This window comes from Polyodon spathula, chromosome 22 (assembly GCF_017654505.1).
Source record: "Polyodon spathula isolate WHYD16114869_AA chromosome 22, ASM1765450v1, whole genome shotgun sequence".
NCBI classification, from domain to species: domain Eukaryota; kingdom Metazoa; phylum Chordata; class Actinopteri; order Acipenseriformes; family Polyodontidae; genus Polyodon; species Polyodon spathula.
In genome coordinates this window covers 9,119,209-9,134,497 of record NC_054555.1, presented here as the reverse complement: position 1 = coordinate 9,134,497, position 15,289 = coordinate 9,119,209, and the positions used below count along the sequence as shown (strand labels likewise).

At 36.9% G+C, this 15,289-nt stretch overlaps 2 protein-coding genes across 3 annotated transcripts in view; one reads left to right on the top strand and one right to left on the bottom strand.

Annotated features, from left to right (window-relative positions):
- Positions 1-3,249, bottom strand: part of LOC121297157 (alpha-1,3-mannosyl-glycoprotein 4-beta-N-acetylglucosaminyltransferase B) — a 67,267-nt gene extending 64,018 nt beyond the window's left edge. Inside the window, exon 1 of the mRNA XM_041223240.1 lies at positions 2,932-3,249. Within this exon, the coding sequence (XP_041079174.1) occupies positions 2,932-3,028 (97 nt within the window). The 5' untranslated portion in view covers positions 3,029-3,249. The remainder of the gene's footprint in view (positions 1-2,931) is intronic.
- A 4,325-nt stretch (positions 3,250-7,574) lies between these two features.
- On the top strand, positions 7,575-13,338 carry sqstm1 (sequestosome 1). 2 transcript variants are annotated; one of them, XM_041223543.1, is made up of 8 exons: positions 7,575-8,075; positions 9,418-9,513; positions 10,106-10,365; positions 10,899-11,034; positions 11,252-11,329; positions 11,692-11,897; positions 12,079-12,265; positions 12,594-13,338. In XM_041223543.1, exons 1-8 carry the CDS (start codon positions 7,907-7,909, stop codon positions 12,755-12,757), a joined length of 1,296 nt encoding a protein of 431 aa, XP_041079477.1. In that variant the 5' UTR covers positions 7,575-7,906; the 3' UTR covers positions 12,758-13,338. The 2 variants fall into 2 exon arrangements, with proteins under 2 accessions (XP_041079477.1, XP_041079476.1); XM_041223542.1 differs by having other exon boundaries at positions 7,576-8,075; positions 11,249-11,329.
- Positions 13,339-15,289: the final 1,951 nt, after the last annotated feature.

Sequence of the window (15,289 nt, the reverse complement as noted above, 5' to 3'; positions counted from 1 at the left end):
GTTAAGCAAGGTTTTTAATTGAACTTTTTTCATTTTTTGGTTCTGTCATCAATATGTGGGAACTCTATTTTGAAAACATTATGTTGTGACAACCAGCCTCATTGTCATATAAAATGTAAAAAGGCTGAAGTTGTCTGGCAGGGTTTGAGACCAAACATGGGATTACTGGGTTGGATACCTTGACAAAGACTGCTCTTTGCATCCCCCTCTCTACGCATTTCATGGTGTATCCAGTTCCATGACACAGCCTCAAGGTACTTGCAGGCCTCACTTTACATTTCCTTAACAAACAATGGAAGTGCCCTAGCAGTTTTGAATATAGCCGATTCAGCTTGCGCTTTCCATGATCCCCAGTCCCAGGACAATCACAGTTTAGTGAGAATCTGTCATCCATTGACCTGTTTAACCAAAGGAAAGCCAATATGAGGCTGTCCACCCCCTGACAAAAGGAAGGAAATTAACAGAAATGTGAACTCGGATCGCAATCTGATATCCACTTCTACAATTATGTTATATATATATATATATATATATATATATATATATTATATATATATATATAGCATAATATATTATATATATATCACACACACATAAACAGTACAGGAGTGTTTGTAGTAAGAAAGGGACGATGGGACACAGTTTGAAAACATTACATTGGATCAGCAATACAAGACCACTGGCAAACTTTTTAATGATCAGCAAAGTGTACCATTTACGGTGGAATAGCACCTAAGCCTATTAATAGAAGTTTTATAACAAAATTGTTAAAAATCTATTCTGCAATATGGTTTGTGATACAAAAAACTCCAAAAGCATTATTTTCTAGCTACACATTTATTATTATTATTATTATTATTATTATTATTATTATTATTATTATTATTATTATTATTATTATAATACTTGTTAAATTGAAATGATAGGTACTTGAGCAAAATAAGTTAACCTTAAAACCTACAGTATAACACATGTTTTATTGATTGTTATAGTTTGGAATAAAAACTGTGCCTTTGCAAACAAAGAAGTATCCATTTTGTGCAATGAGACAAGCGTTGTGGAACTGTCTGGGCTTTAATGTTACTGCCGGGTTAAATTCCAACACGAAATGCTATACCTTGCAAAACTAACAGCTGGATTTTGGTGGAATACCTCACTCAACATTCTTCAGAACAATTAATAACTTTGTCCACCTTTTCCTGTAGAATTCCAATACATCTGTGCAAGGTCAAAATGACCTTATCTTTTGACCCATCTTTATAGAGCAGTCTGTCGGATTGGTAATCAGACTGCATGCTACTGTAGATTCTGGAAAGGTTTAGAAAACAGAGCTAAGATTCTACCAATCGCAACTCCAGGCAATACAATAAGCAGTCTAGTATATCCGACAAGTTGTCTTCTGCTTACCACAAGCAAATAAAGAACGTGGGAACACCATGAACGGCACTTTTTATTCTCCCATTAAACAATTAATACTGTTTGTTTTCAGTTCAGCTCTCTCTAGTCTTTACTATAACAATGCAGTTTGATTGTCTGATACTATATCAAGTCTCTCAATTGATTTCTGAATGGTGACTAGATAACTGCCACTATAAACTGCACTTCTAATGCATTTAAATTATGGCTTAATTATGTTCTGTATCAAAGTAAGTGCCCTACAATTATGAAAGAAATTGTAAATGCATACTTTCTCACAGAAAGACTCTGCTGCTGTGCAATTCCTTAAGTCACTCAAAGAATCTGTCTCTCAACAAAGGCGCTGGAACTAGGGGTGCTGGGGGTGCGGCAGCACCCCCTGGCTCTGCATGACTTCTATCATATACAGGGGTTACAGTTTTGTTCAATGGCTTTCAGCACCCCCACTTAAAAATGGTTCCAGTGCCACTGTCTCTCAATCAAAATAGTTAATTCCGTTACACAACCCCCCTTTTGTTTTAACGTGATCCATGCCTTTGCAATTATGCATAGAGGTAGTAACGCCCTTTGTCCCACCTGCGTCTTTGTAAAATAGATTAATTATTAACAAAATTGACTCCAGTTAACAAAACAATTGCACAAAGCACAATATTTAGTTAAAAAAAAAAAAAAAACTACTGTAGACATTACTGGACTCATTACTGGCTATTTGGCGAAACGGCAGGAGAAATGCAATGGCAGAAATGCACATACATGCCAGCATGCTAGAGAGATCTGTTAAGTGGTCGAAAAAGCTATTGGAAATTCCACAAGAGCCCACACGTCTACTCGATGGAAATTGGATTGATTTGTATAGGTTTATTTACAGAGAGCGGGACTGACAGGGGAACAACTACAGCCCTCTGTTCTAAACACTGTCCTTGGCTATATAATTAATCATCTTGTTCGCTTTAGGTTACAATGATTCTTAATACACGGGTTACATTTCGTTTCTCTGGTTTTAAAAGGAAAGTTAAATTACCCTTTAAATAACATAACAACGAAACAGCAATTAGCCTACCCGTCAAATCATCAATAAAACAGTTACACACAATGCAGTTAAAGTGTTTCTACCGATCCACTGCGCTATGCACTACAGGTATAATAAAATAGCGTTAAGACCCAAATTGAGATGCATTAATACAGCATTTGCATTTAGGCTAATGCAACTGAAATTATACGAACACAAGATAATAAATTGATCCAGACATACATAGTACATATGAAATACAATGGCCAAGGTAAGCTGTACAATAAAATAACAAAAAAAAAAAAAAAAAAGGCACGAGACAAGTAGCCTATATAGATAACTCAACCACAAAGGAAACGTAAAACTGCTTTGAAAAAAAAGGGGGAAATGAATTATTATTATTATTATTATTATTATTATTATTATTATTATTATTATTATTATTATTATAACATACCACTCACACAAAACGTATTTGTAAATATCCCATCTTGAGAAACGTTTACCTTTTGGGTTGCTGTATGCAGTGTACCAGGAAATCGAGATGAAGCCGCAAAGACAGAACAAGAAGACAGTCAGGAAGGTGCCATTTCGGAGCCTCATCTCCGGATCCCCGGGACCATGTCCAAAGCGAAAGCGGGGTAGCGGTTGCTGTGCTCTGTTGCGTTCCGCCAGGAGAGGGAGAATTCAGAAGTCGGTGTAGTAGCGGGGATTAATTTTGCACTCTCAGATCATGTACACAGCACTGTGAGCCCAGGGATACTGGGGAGGAGAGTTGAGAAAAGGGGGGAGGGTTTGTTTCACGTGGGCGGTGTGAGGAGGACCTTAAAGAGAAAGACGCCTTTTGTTAAAATACAGTTTCCTCTGCTACGCAAAGGGTACACATGGATCGTTATCTTCAGAGCGCTGTACTGTTCCTACTGCTGTATTTATTTCCTGTCAGTATTTGCACTTTGATTAGTTTTGTGTGTAGACGTTTTTACACTTTTGTATAAGACATTATATCCAAATATTATTGTCGAAATTGTGGTTAACCTCGAAATAAGATTCCTGTATCATGCAATTAGGCTACAACTAGCGTATACAGCGTGCGCTTTTATTTGAGTCTGTTGTCGCGCCTGTTAAAACAATGACCCAAAAGTACAGAAATAAGAGACGGAACAAGAGTGGACCTGGAATAAGAACGATGCTGCGAACCAAGTGACATACCTGCAACCGAAGTGCTAAGTAAAATAACGTGCTTACTAGCCAGTTTGTAAATTAGCAGACCTGTCAACTCTCCCGTATTCACCGTGAGTCTCCCATATTTTTTAGCCTTCTACCAGACATCTCCCGGTCAGATTTTCTCCCGCATTTTGCTCAAAACTCAACTGTTAAACCCCACTTATGTCTGCAAAAGTCGTGGTCCGAGTGTCCCTAGCAGGGTTTAGGACCCACGGGAGCCCTGTGGCAGGCATGCATTCAGTGTACAGCAATAGGCCTATTAACATTTTAGGACCCCATCCCCTACAGGTAAAGGGCTGGGCTGAAGTTTCAATCAATCAATCAATCAATCAATCTTTATTTTATACAGCGCCTTTCATTGTAGAGACCACCATCACAAAGTGCTTTACAAGATGGATGTATATATATATATATACATATATCAGCTTTTATGAACTCAGCAGGCCCTTTTCTAGCAAAACCTGAGACGGTCGGCCATCGGCGCTGGTTGAGTTGGTATGGAATGACCATAAGAGCATTAATCATTGAGTCATATCTAAAATATAGTAACGGGCTATAAACTAGCATACTAAATATGCATTTGAATGAATTGCGCATTTGCATAGTGGGGGAATATAACACGTAATAATAATAATAATAATAATAATAATAATAATAATAATAATAATAATAATAATAATAAATACATAATTCCACCATGGAACTGCATAATATTTTCATTTAATGTTAAGTGGTACGTGTATGCTATTTGCCATTAAAGTATCACCCATGACTTACATCTCTGGTGGACAGTAGTAGTATTTCAGGAAGGCACTTGAAACGCTATAAAACTGTCCTCAATAAAAATAAAAACGCGTACATTGTCAAAAAGCGTGGGAAGATTTTGTGGCAAACTAATTTATTTGTTAGAATGTGTTTACAGCAATACCTAGCTGCAGCACAAAATCAAACACGATATGTAGTTACACCAGTCACGTGATGCTTTAGAAATGTGATTTAACAAACAGAATTACTACAAGAAAAAAGCCAGGAGTGCGTGCACCGATACAAAGTATGTGTTTTTTTTTTTTTTTTTTTTTTTTTAACGAAATGTTTCAACAAAAAAGGTTGAATTGGGACTGAAGGAATGACGTATCTACTATAATAATAATATAATTCGAAGTAGTATTTCTGTACACTTTCACGTCTAATATTACCGGCTGTCCATCTGGTTTTCACTGTAAATTGCCTCCACTTAATGGCTGTGCCCTGTCTGCATGAGATTCAAGTATTTAATGTAATTTCCATTCTGAAGCAGCATACGATGATCGGAAAGTGAACAATTTACATTGTAGAAGCTGTCTGTGTACATTTAATCTGCATAATTAAACAAACGGTTCCCATTGGCTAAAGTGAATGTGTATAACTCCTCAAAGAAAGGGTATATCACATGGCCACAGTCGTGGAAATGGCGAGATCACGTGACAAGTTTTAATTCTGTGAACAATCAAATATATAGCCTATAAAACTGGCACAAAGACACACACACACACATATAAATAATAATAATAATAATAATAATAATAATAATAATAATAATAATAATAATAATAATTGTCAAGCATTTCCATACACTAGTTAGGTCTCACCTGTGCAGTTTTAAAGAAAATATATATTTTCATTTTCAAAATATATATCTGATACTAAAAGACGTTCATGTGATCTGTTATTAGTCAAAGTTACTTTAATTAGGGAAAATCTTCTACATTATGAATTTAGAAAGATCAAATTATACACAGGACTAAACTAATCCTGTATTATTAGAGAAACATCGCCACCTTGTGCAGTATTGATAGAGCAGAATATTTTCAAACGCTTCAGAGCTGTAATTTGTAACTTGATCCTTAATTTAATAAAATATATCATATCCCGCTATTGACGGAATTTATTCTCACATTATTTAAAGTTATTTTAAAAGGAACAGACAAACAAAGCAAAACTGAAACCTTTAAAAACAAAAAAGCAAAGTTTCACACACACACATTATATATATATATATATATATATATATATATATATATATATATATATATATATATATATATATATATATATTAGCTCAAAGAGCCAGCTGCCCAACGTTTCGATATGTTGTACATATCTTTCTCAAGGGAGCCTGTGTTTGAATCAAAACATTGGAGGTATTTATAGGTGTTTGACTGCATGACAACTACTTGTTATTATTTATATTCAAATCCATGATTTATTCCTACATGATGTAATGGTGTTCTATATGTGACATCACTTTTACTTATATCTTTAAATCTATATTAATTCTAATTAACATTATTTTATATAAACTTATATTTATATTATCATGCAATGCTGGCTCTGAGGATCAGCCTTGATATGGTCTCCCCAGTGTATCAGCATGCACAACTTGTGAATTAATTTTGTTTAATTATTTTTATTCATTCATTTATTTTTTTTTCTAATTAATGAAAGGTGGTTCTGAATTATTTTATATAAAGTTGTTCCAGTCTCTATAGAAAATCTACACCCCCTTGAACTTTTTTCATGTTGTTGTTTCAGTGCCTCAGAGTTTCATGCATTTAAATAAGGATTTTCTTTCCACTTATCTACACACTAGTCAGTGCTTACTATAATAAATAAACACAGGGTCCTATTGAATGTTACACAGGAAGTGAATAAGGAATATAAACCAAGTACGTTATTACAAGTTAAATAGACTTCACTTGAGTAAAAATAAATAAACAAATTAAAAAAAAAAGAGGACAATAAGGGTATTGTACAAAAATAAAATCTTTTTTAAAGGCTACACTTTTCATAAAGTTTAACAGAAGGGGGCAGGAGGAACGACAAATATAAAATAAAAACTTGACATTAATTCCTTGTTTTATTTGTATAAAAAATACAAACAAGTAAAAAAAAAAAAAAAAAAAAAATCTTGGTTATAATATAGCATGTCCACTGGTTGCATTGTGTTACATCATGCAGCAGATTTGAGAGAAAAAAAAAAAAAAAAAAAAAACACTAGTAGGCCTACTTGTTGGATATGTAGCTTCTAGAACCCTCCTGAATTTTCATTAGCGATTTGACATCATCTGTGTATGTAACCATTTATTACCTGTTAGCTGATGTCTTAAAGTGATGTAGGGAAAAGGGCATGAAGACCAAATGACCCATATGAGTCAAAGTCAGATGACTGAGTTCCTCAAGATAATTAGAAAGGAGGGAACAAGGGGGTGCTCCACGGGACACAGATGCCGCATTTATTTGGCTTTCTTGGCCAATTCCCGAGAAAAATGAAAAAAAAAAAAAATAGGCCTGTGACACAGCAGTGTTACAATCACCCTTGTTATTTTACTAAACAGGGCCATTTTGTCATTAATATGTACAGACTAGACAATACCTTATAATATAAAATCAGCAACCAGAGTCAACCTTTTCAACTTTTGATATTTTAGGACAACAAAGAAAAGTTAGATCGAGATCCAAGTTTCTAAGTTGTCCCTTTAATTTGACATAAAAACAGATGGCAATTCAATGTACCCTTACTTATGGCTTGACAGCTGTGTAGCTAGCTTCAAAGAAAAAAAAAAAAACTAAATGTATTTATGTATTGCAAAATGAATACATGGGTATGTTAATGTAAATGTGTATGCATTTATGTAATGCTTTAGTTATGTACCTTAATGATAGTTAAGCATTACTAATCGTTCTCTGTACTTAATCATTATCTGCTACATGAATATGTTACGGGATTGATTCCAGGTAACAAATTGTTTCTGTTCTGTTTTAATGTTTATTTTAGAACTGTATCAGATCACATGAAGAGAGTTAGAAAAATCTGCTTCGTCATTCGTCATTCATCGTCCATCCTAAATCCCCTTGCGGTACCCTTGTATTTGCAAATAGCCAAAAACGTAGTTTGCCTACAACAGAAGATCGTCCTTTTTTCTTACAGAAAGTGGAATCTCCCCATATGAATAAACAATCAATTATTGCACGTTCATTTGTTTTTTTGCTGAATAACACTGGAAGACATCTTGATTGGGCAGGATATATATATATATAAAAGGGAGGCGGACCCGATACACAACAAAACCAGACAGTGTAAGCCGAGGGCGGAACAAACGTCTTGCATCGAAAACAATACAGGAGAGTGCAGTGACAGCGCAGCGAGAATTTCAAGCTGCGCAACAGCTTTTACAACCAGGTTAGCTAAACAGAGGAGCGAAAGTAATACAAGGGACAATGTCGATGACTGTTAAGGCCTATCTCCTTGGTAAGGAAGATGCCCACAAGGAAATTCGCAGGTTTACCGTGGATCAGGGGGTTTCTAGCAGCTTCGAATACCTGTCCAGAAAAGTGGCGGAGGTCTTCCAGTGCCTGAAGATTGTGAATTTCAATATGTACTACAAAGGTAAGTGTGGGGAGGGGGGGGAAGGGGGGGGGGGGGGGGAGGAGACCAAAACTGTATTGACAATCCATAGAGCAGCTTCGATGTCTGTTTATACAGTTTTGTAGGTGAAAATTAGCACAAAAAAAAGGAGGGGGGGGGGGGGATTACATGTAAAATCGTTACAGTATTAAATCTCCTAAGTGGTTGTGTTTTGTATTGCCGAATCGACCATAAAATATTCCAAATACATATTTATTTTGTACATTCCGTACGTTTAGAGAAAATTATTATTGTGTCCACTGGAACAGCCTTAACATGACCTTATATGATCAATAACACATGTAAAAGTCATTTTATTTAGTTGAAAAAGGGAAAAACAAACACTAAAATACATTTTAGTCCACTGTTTTAAGTACAAAATGCAATCTAAGGTACGTGTTTCTGAAAAAAAACAAGTGGTTTAACATAATTTACAGTATGAAATACCTTATGAAATTTATTCGATAAAAAGGTCAACTAAGAGTTAACATTTGTTTTATAACTGTACTGTAGAATCCCACTGTGCTTGTGCGAAACAACATCAGTCTTTTTCATAATTTCTGAAACTAGGTTTCAGTAGATATAAGCTAAACTTATTTTTTTTTTTTTACGATATCTAGTTAATATAAATTATAAAAGGCATTTGGGGCGATCTCATCTTTTATTGCCTGTAGAAGGCAATGCATGAATAGCAGTCTATATACACACAAACACATGCCAAAACATGTCAAGTACTTTATGTAACGCTGTTACAGTAGGCAGAAATTGATTTATTATTTTAGTTTTTAATGCTGGTTTAAATGCCAGTGCAAAGAAGTTTATAGGAAGCAGTGTGCAATGTACCTGTGCTGGCCCTACCTGCACAAAGTGAATAAACTAAAGTATGTACTGTATCTTGGAGGAGCCCAGAGATCACGTTGTACTCACACGTGGTGCCAGCATAGATTACTGGCCTGGTTCCCAGCTAGAACATGCATTTTTCAGTGCAACAGTACTGGGCTTGTAATGTGATGCAAACTTGACAGACTAGACAACAGACAGAGTATTCTGAACTCAGATGACCTGTCTAGAAATGGATGAAACCTGATATGATGGAACACCTGTATACAAAATCCTTTGCCACTTAAGAAAATAAGAATATGAAGCCATGTGAAATGTCAAAGGCTTGGTTAAATTTGTTTTGCGGTTCTTTTCCAACTAAAACAACCAGTTCAACTTGTCTTTATTCATTATGCACTGATTCAAATGCAGTCACTGCAGTCTGCTTTAATACAGTGGGAAAGTGATGAGTTTTTGAAATTGAAATTCTTTAATTTTTTTTCAGATGAAGATGGAGACATGATTGCATTCTCCTCCGACGATGAGCTGATGATGGGACTGTCATGTATGAAGGACGACACCTTCCGCATCTTTATTAAAGGTAGGCTCAGCCATTATGTGATCAAGTCTTCTAACATTATGCACTTCAGTGAAGTACAACATCCCAGATAAATGATCATCCTATTAAAATACATGATTTACTCAGGCAGCCATAACTTACAAAATCTAGTATTGCTTGTATTCTTCATTTTTTATTTCATGAAAAAAGATGCCTGCACTTCTTATCTGTGTCTCTCTCTACATCTCCTGAACTGTAAATGCATTTGTGCAGGATGAATTGGTTTCACACTGCTGGTAAACACAAAAGTATGTAAAAATGAGTTTTAGTTCAATAATTTAGAAACTGCCAAGAGCCAGATTATTGTATAATGTTTTCTAAACCACCTTTTAAGAACATTACCTTGCTCCAGACATTCCCAACTCTGTGCAGCTCAGTGTACAGCATCATTAATTACCATATCAGGGATGGGGAACCCTTGTCCTGGAGGGTCGGTGCCCCTCCTGCAGTTTGATCCCTGCCAATAATATTATATATAATGAGAGGGATCTCTTAAAAATCTATTACAGATTTTATATTCAGTTTCAATAAGCCTGACAGTACATGATTTTCTTTCCTAATTCTTTTCCTACAGAGAAGAAAGACAGTAAGCGTGAGTTTCACCCAGGTGCAGCACAGGGCACAGATCGGCCCTGCCCTTTTCCACCTCAACCCTCCCCAAACATGGTCCACCCCGGGGTGACATGCGATGGCTGCGAGGGTCAGGTCGTGGGTACGCGTTTCAAGTGCACTGTCTGCCCAGACTATGACCTGTGTTCCCCCTGCCAGGCGAAGGGGATTCATCGGGAGCATCCTCTCCTCCCCATCTGGTCTCCCTTTCTGAACATGTCGGAGGTGAGGAGCGGCTCCATCACACATTAACTATGTGTCTGAGGGCTTTAGTTTTAAGGATCTATCACCAGCTGAACTGCGTAAGAGCAGGAAGTAAGTTTAGCCTCTGAACTGCAACCGGCTTGAGACTTGCATACTTCATCTGCATACGCTGTTATGGCAGCAACTGATACAATAAAGAGGGATGATTAGTAAGGCTGTACAATTCATTGACTCTTATTTTAATTCATTGAATCTTAATTTTACAGTTAATTTACAATTCGTCACATTCTACATTAATTTTAACATAAAACTTGTAGACTAAATTCAATGAAAGAACCACATAACAGTATTTTTTTTTTTTTTTTAGTATATAAAAGTATAATGCTGGATAAGATTGGTATTTTTGTTAAACATTTAATTTGTTCCACAAAGTGTGTTTTGTGGACAGGTTCCTTACAGTATAAATCTGTTGGATGTTTTGAATTTCTTAATTTAAAAGCAGCCTATTTGGACTGTTTTCCCCAGTGTTGACGTTGTTGTGTTCCTGCTTTCAGTGGCTCCCTAGGGGGAAGTGGATGCGCAAGATGAGACATCGCTTTCCACACTGTGTGTGGGCCGGAGCCCAGAACAGGCCCCACAGCAGCCAGCCTGGCCCACAGCCTGCTCAGGAGAACACTACGGGAGAGCCAGGTGAGACAACTCAGTTAAAACCTTTATATCCCATTCAGGTTTGCTGCTACAGCTGTTCTTTTAGCAATTCATCTATTTCAGAGTAGCTTTTAGTTAATAGGATTTACACAGGTTAAAGCGAGAGACTATTACTATCTCTCATAGACAGGCACTAGTGTAGTATCTAATGATTTGCTTATATTGAGCCAATGTTTTTTCCCCCCCCAATTTGTAGCAGGAGTCTCTGAAAACCAGGCCAGTGTAGATTTTCTGAGAAACATTGGAGAGGGCGTGGCAGCTTCACTGAACCAGCTGGGTAAATATCTTACAGCAATCTTGCGGGAAGAGTGGGTTTCTAAAGTTGAATTGCAACCGAACCTACAAACTCACATGATTTAAATTTGACATATCAACATGCTGTTCACTACAGTGGATAACTTTTATCCAGGGGTGACATTCAGCCAATATAAATACAAACTGTATAACTGCTAATTTGTTATTCCGTTTCTGTGGGCCCCCCGCCATCTGTCTATCAAATACTGCACACAACAAATAATAAATACATTGTTTGCTTAGTAGTTGGCACACATGTCTCTTACCAGGTAGGTTACTGCATTGCATGCAAAGAATGTATTCTGGTGTTCAAACTCTGGTCTAATGCTCTAATTTTTCCTGCAGGTATCGATGTTGACATTGACGTGGAACATGGTGGGAAGAGGGAAAAAGTGACCCTGTCCAAGCCTTCCTTTGATGGAGCCCCTACTGCAAACAACGGAAACACAGAAAATGGTGGGGAGAGCACTGCTGCAGAGCCCATGGTCAGCGACTTGGCAGAAGACGGGCAGAGTGGTGGAATACAAACTAACAACAATGGGGCCTCCAAGGTGCACATTTAAATCAACATTGATTCTTTTGTAATAAAACCAAGATATAAAATTAAAGCACACAATTCTGTTGTTCTGCTATTGAAATGTTCTATCCAGCTGACATAATTAAACAATGAAAGGCTGTGTTTCCAACACATTTGCATGAGCTGTAATCATTTTGCTGCTTTTGTTTCTACAGGGGCAGAAAGAACCAGGCTGTGACGAGGAGTGGACCCACCTGTCCCCAAAGGAAGTAGACCCCTCGACTGGGGAGCTGCAGTCTCTCAGAATGGAAGAGTTAGACGAGGGGCCCAGCTCCCTAAACCCTTCCCTTCAGGGCGCCACCGGGCTGAGAGAGGCTGCTCTTTACCCACACCTGCCACAAAGTAAGTGTTTATTATTATCCATCAAGCAAGTAAATGAAATCAAGTGGTGATGACTGTAAAGATATTTATAATATTGTACAAATAATTGTTTAGCAAAAGGATAATAAAAGGCAATGTACATAGTCCAAGGTGTTGGACCATCAGGTTAACATCTGTGTATCTGACATTAAATTGAAAGACTACAGAACTACACCCATGAGAAAACTTTGATGCCAAGGCTATCCTTCTATATCTACATTGTAGTTTAATTTGCTCACACTGTAGAGTGTGGTGTGTTAATATACTTTGTTAGGGTGTGGTTTGACTGTACTGTATTGCCTGTTTTCAGACGCAGACCCGCGCCTGGTCGAATCTCTTGCTCAGATGCTGTCGATGGGATTCAGTGATGAAGGCGGCTGGCTGACTCGGCTCCTCCAAACCAAGAACTTCGACATCGGGGCAGCACTGGATGCCGTCCATTACTCCAAAACTACTGCTCCGCCCCGCAAATAGAAATGAGCCTGTCCGCATAGAGCTTCAGAGCAATAGTGTTTCTTGCATTCCACTGACCTGTAGCCACTTCAGCACATTACACTGGCAATAAACTACACCAAGTTGCGTCATATTACTGACTGATTGCTTGTGTTATACAGTTTTCATTTGCCACAGGAGGATGTCCCAGTAAATCATGAGCTCCGATAGGGGCAAGTGGTTTATTTAAGGACATCCTCCTTAGGAGAGTAAAAACTGTATACCACAAATGATCAGTCAGTATTCTTTTTATACCACAAGCACAGACTTAAAACCAGAGGGAAAGTTGGTCTATAATTTAAAGAGATACTGAAGGAATTATCAAAATGTCAATTCAAGATACATTTAACAAAATAGTAGTGTCCTAAACTGTGTAAAGCAAATGTCTGAAAGGTAAACATTGTCAGTTTTGTTTGCTGAAGTATGTTTTGGCTTCTATTAAAATTAATTGGGCAAAGGTTATTACCTAATATAACTATATAGATGGAAATTTCAATATAATACTCTGATCTTTATGTCTCTGTCCTATCTATCTGCAAATAAACAGTGCTTGAGAAGTAAAACTTTAGTTTGGATTCATTTATGAATTTTATTTGGGCTTAATTTATTACTTTTATTTGACGGCATATTTACATAAACAGGAAATACCAAATATAAATTTTTAAATCAGTTTTGCTAAAACATTGTAGAAGAAAACAGCATGCTGATGGTGCAGTGGAAAAAACCACTGAACTCAGACAAGCCAAGCCATCAACATCAGTAACTCAGGAGGTTAAAAGGTCTCATCTGTCTGGAACAGTGAGCAGAATGAAGGACGATGGTGGCTGTATGCAAACTGGAGATAACTTGTTAGACAAACCACATACTGCAGTTAATTTAGACCTCCTCCTCTGCAAAGCTTTATCTTCTAATGTCAAGGATACTGTTCCCTCGAGCTGTGAAGGCATGTTCAGTGCACAGAAAAAAGCCAAGGGAGTTGTGAAGGTTTGTGAATGCTGTAGGATCTTGTGGTAGAAGAAAGGAACTTTTCCCACTTGGAAGCTGTGATCCCAGTAGAGTTGTTTGGACAGTACTCTGGAATGGTTGAATCCTTAATTCCCAGATATGTTTTCTTGTTAGCAGTAGGTTTAGAAGGAGGCAATGGTTTACCCATGATCATACCAGCCAGCATCTTCGTAGCAGTAGGTTTAGGAGGATGCCTTGTTTAAGATTCTGTCAGCGAGTAAAGGGAAAAGTATTGGATTATAATATGTATCTCAGAATAAAACTGAAATCGGGGACCACTGCAGCACATATTGTTAAAGAACAGCAAATGCACCAGGTGTTGATCGATACCACCAATAACTAAAACACTAAATATAGATATTGAGCAAACTGAATCAACCAGAACATCGCAAAGGGAGTTAAGTGTGACTGAAGCTGTGGTCACTTTATTAATAACACAATTTTTCTTATACAGTGGGAGAGACAGAATAAATAACACCCCCCAAAAAAAAAAAAAAACTTAGAATCTGGACTTTTTACTTGAACGAAAAATGATGGGACAAAAGTTTATTGAATCTATTTCTATTTATCTAAGTGTGTTGACCACACATACATCCTGATTAAAATTGGGACTCTTAAGCACAGAAACATTAGATTGTGAATTAGCTGTCAGATTCCTGATGGCAAAAAACAAACAAAAACAAAAAAAGAAGAAATGGTCCACCAGCTTACCAAGGTTGCATTTTTCAATGCACTAATGTTTACACAGTTCAATCAAGTTCACAAGCAATCAGCACAAATATTGACAGAACCTTCACTGAAAGTTCATAAACTTATTCATGGCAAACTGCCAACAAGCTGGCACAGCTTGATCAGGTGGAATTAGTTTTCTTGCGTTTATACTGAAGGTTTAAACATTTAAAACTAATACAGGAACAACAGGCTTTTTATATTAGGTGCCATGGTCTATATAATAAAGTAGGGACTATGCAGTTAAATATCTTTTTAATAAGCTGGTATATTGGAAACCACATGGCAGTGCTTGTTGTGTTGGTTCAGTAAATATTGTGGGAAATGAATAATAATAATAATAATAATAATAATAATAATAATAATAATAATACCTTGTACCTCTGATTCCTCTTGATCACTCTGTGTAAAAGTGATCCTTGTCTGTGTACCCATTCTCCTCTTTATCCACCAGTCCCTCTTCTACTGCTGGCTCTCCAGGAACTTAGTCCAGCACCTGAGCCCAGGTGCAGCATCTGTAGTCTATAAGAACAATAATATCAACAACACATTATTAGATAAGTAAAATGTACTATGGCTGTAAAGTGTAAATTTAGAGCAAACAGTATGGACTCATGTCAGTATCTTATATATTTAACTATGTACAGTGCAACCAGATCCTGATTCTTGTGCTGAAGAATGTTCTACCCATGTTTCATGACAACTGGATGAGCAGTTGTTAAGATGAAACTCTCCACCATATTCCCATCGGCACTGATGTGAATTCCACTGGTACATAGC

Bases quoted from the DNA above. Each gene is read 5' to 3' on its own strand.
- sqstm1 (XM_041223542.1), top strand. From the start codon at position 7,907: ATGTCGATGACTGTTAAGGCCTATCTCCTTGGTAAGGAAGATGCCCAC. The intron at 9,514-10,105 runs GTAGGCTCAGCC...CTTTTCCTACAG, and splicing joins CTTCCGCATCTTTATTAAAG to AGAAGAAAGACAGTAAGCGT. The intron at 12,266-12,593 runs GTAAGTGTTTAT...GCCTGTTTTCAG, and splicing joins TTACCCACACCTGCCACAAA to ACGCAGACCCGCGCCTGGTC.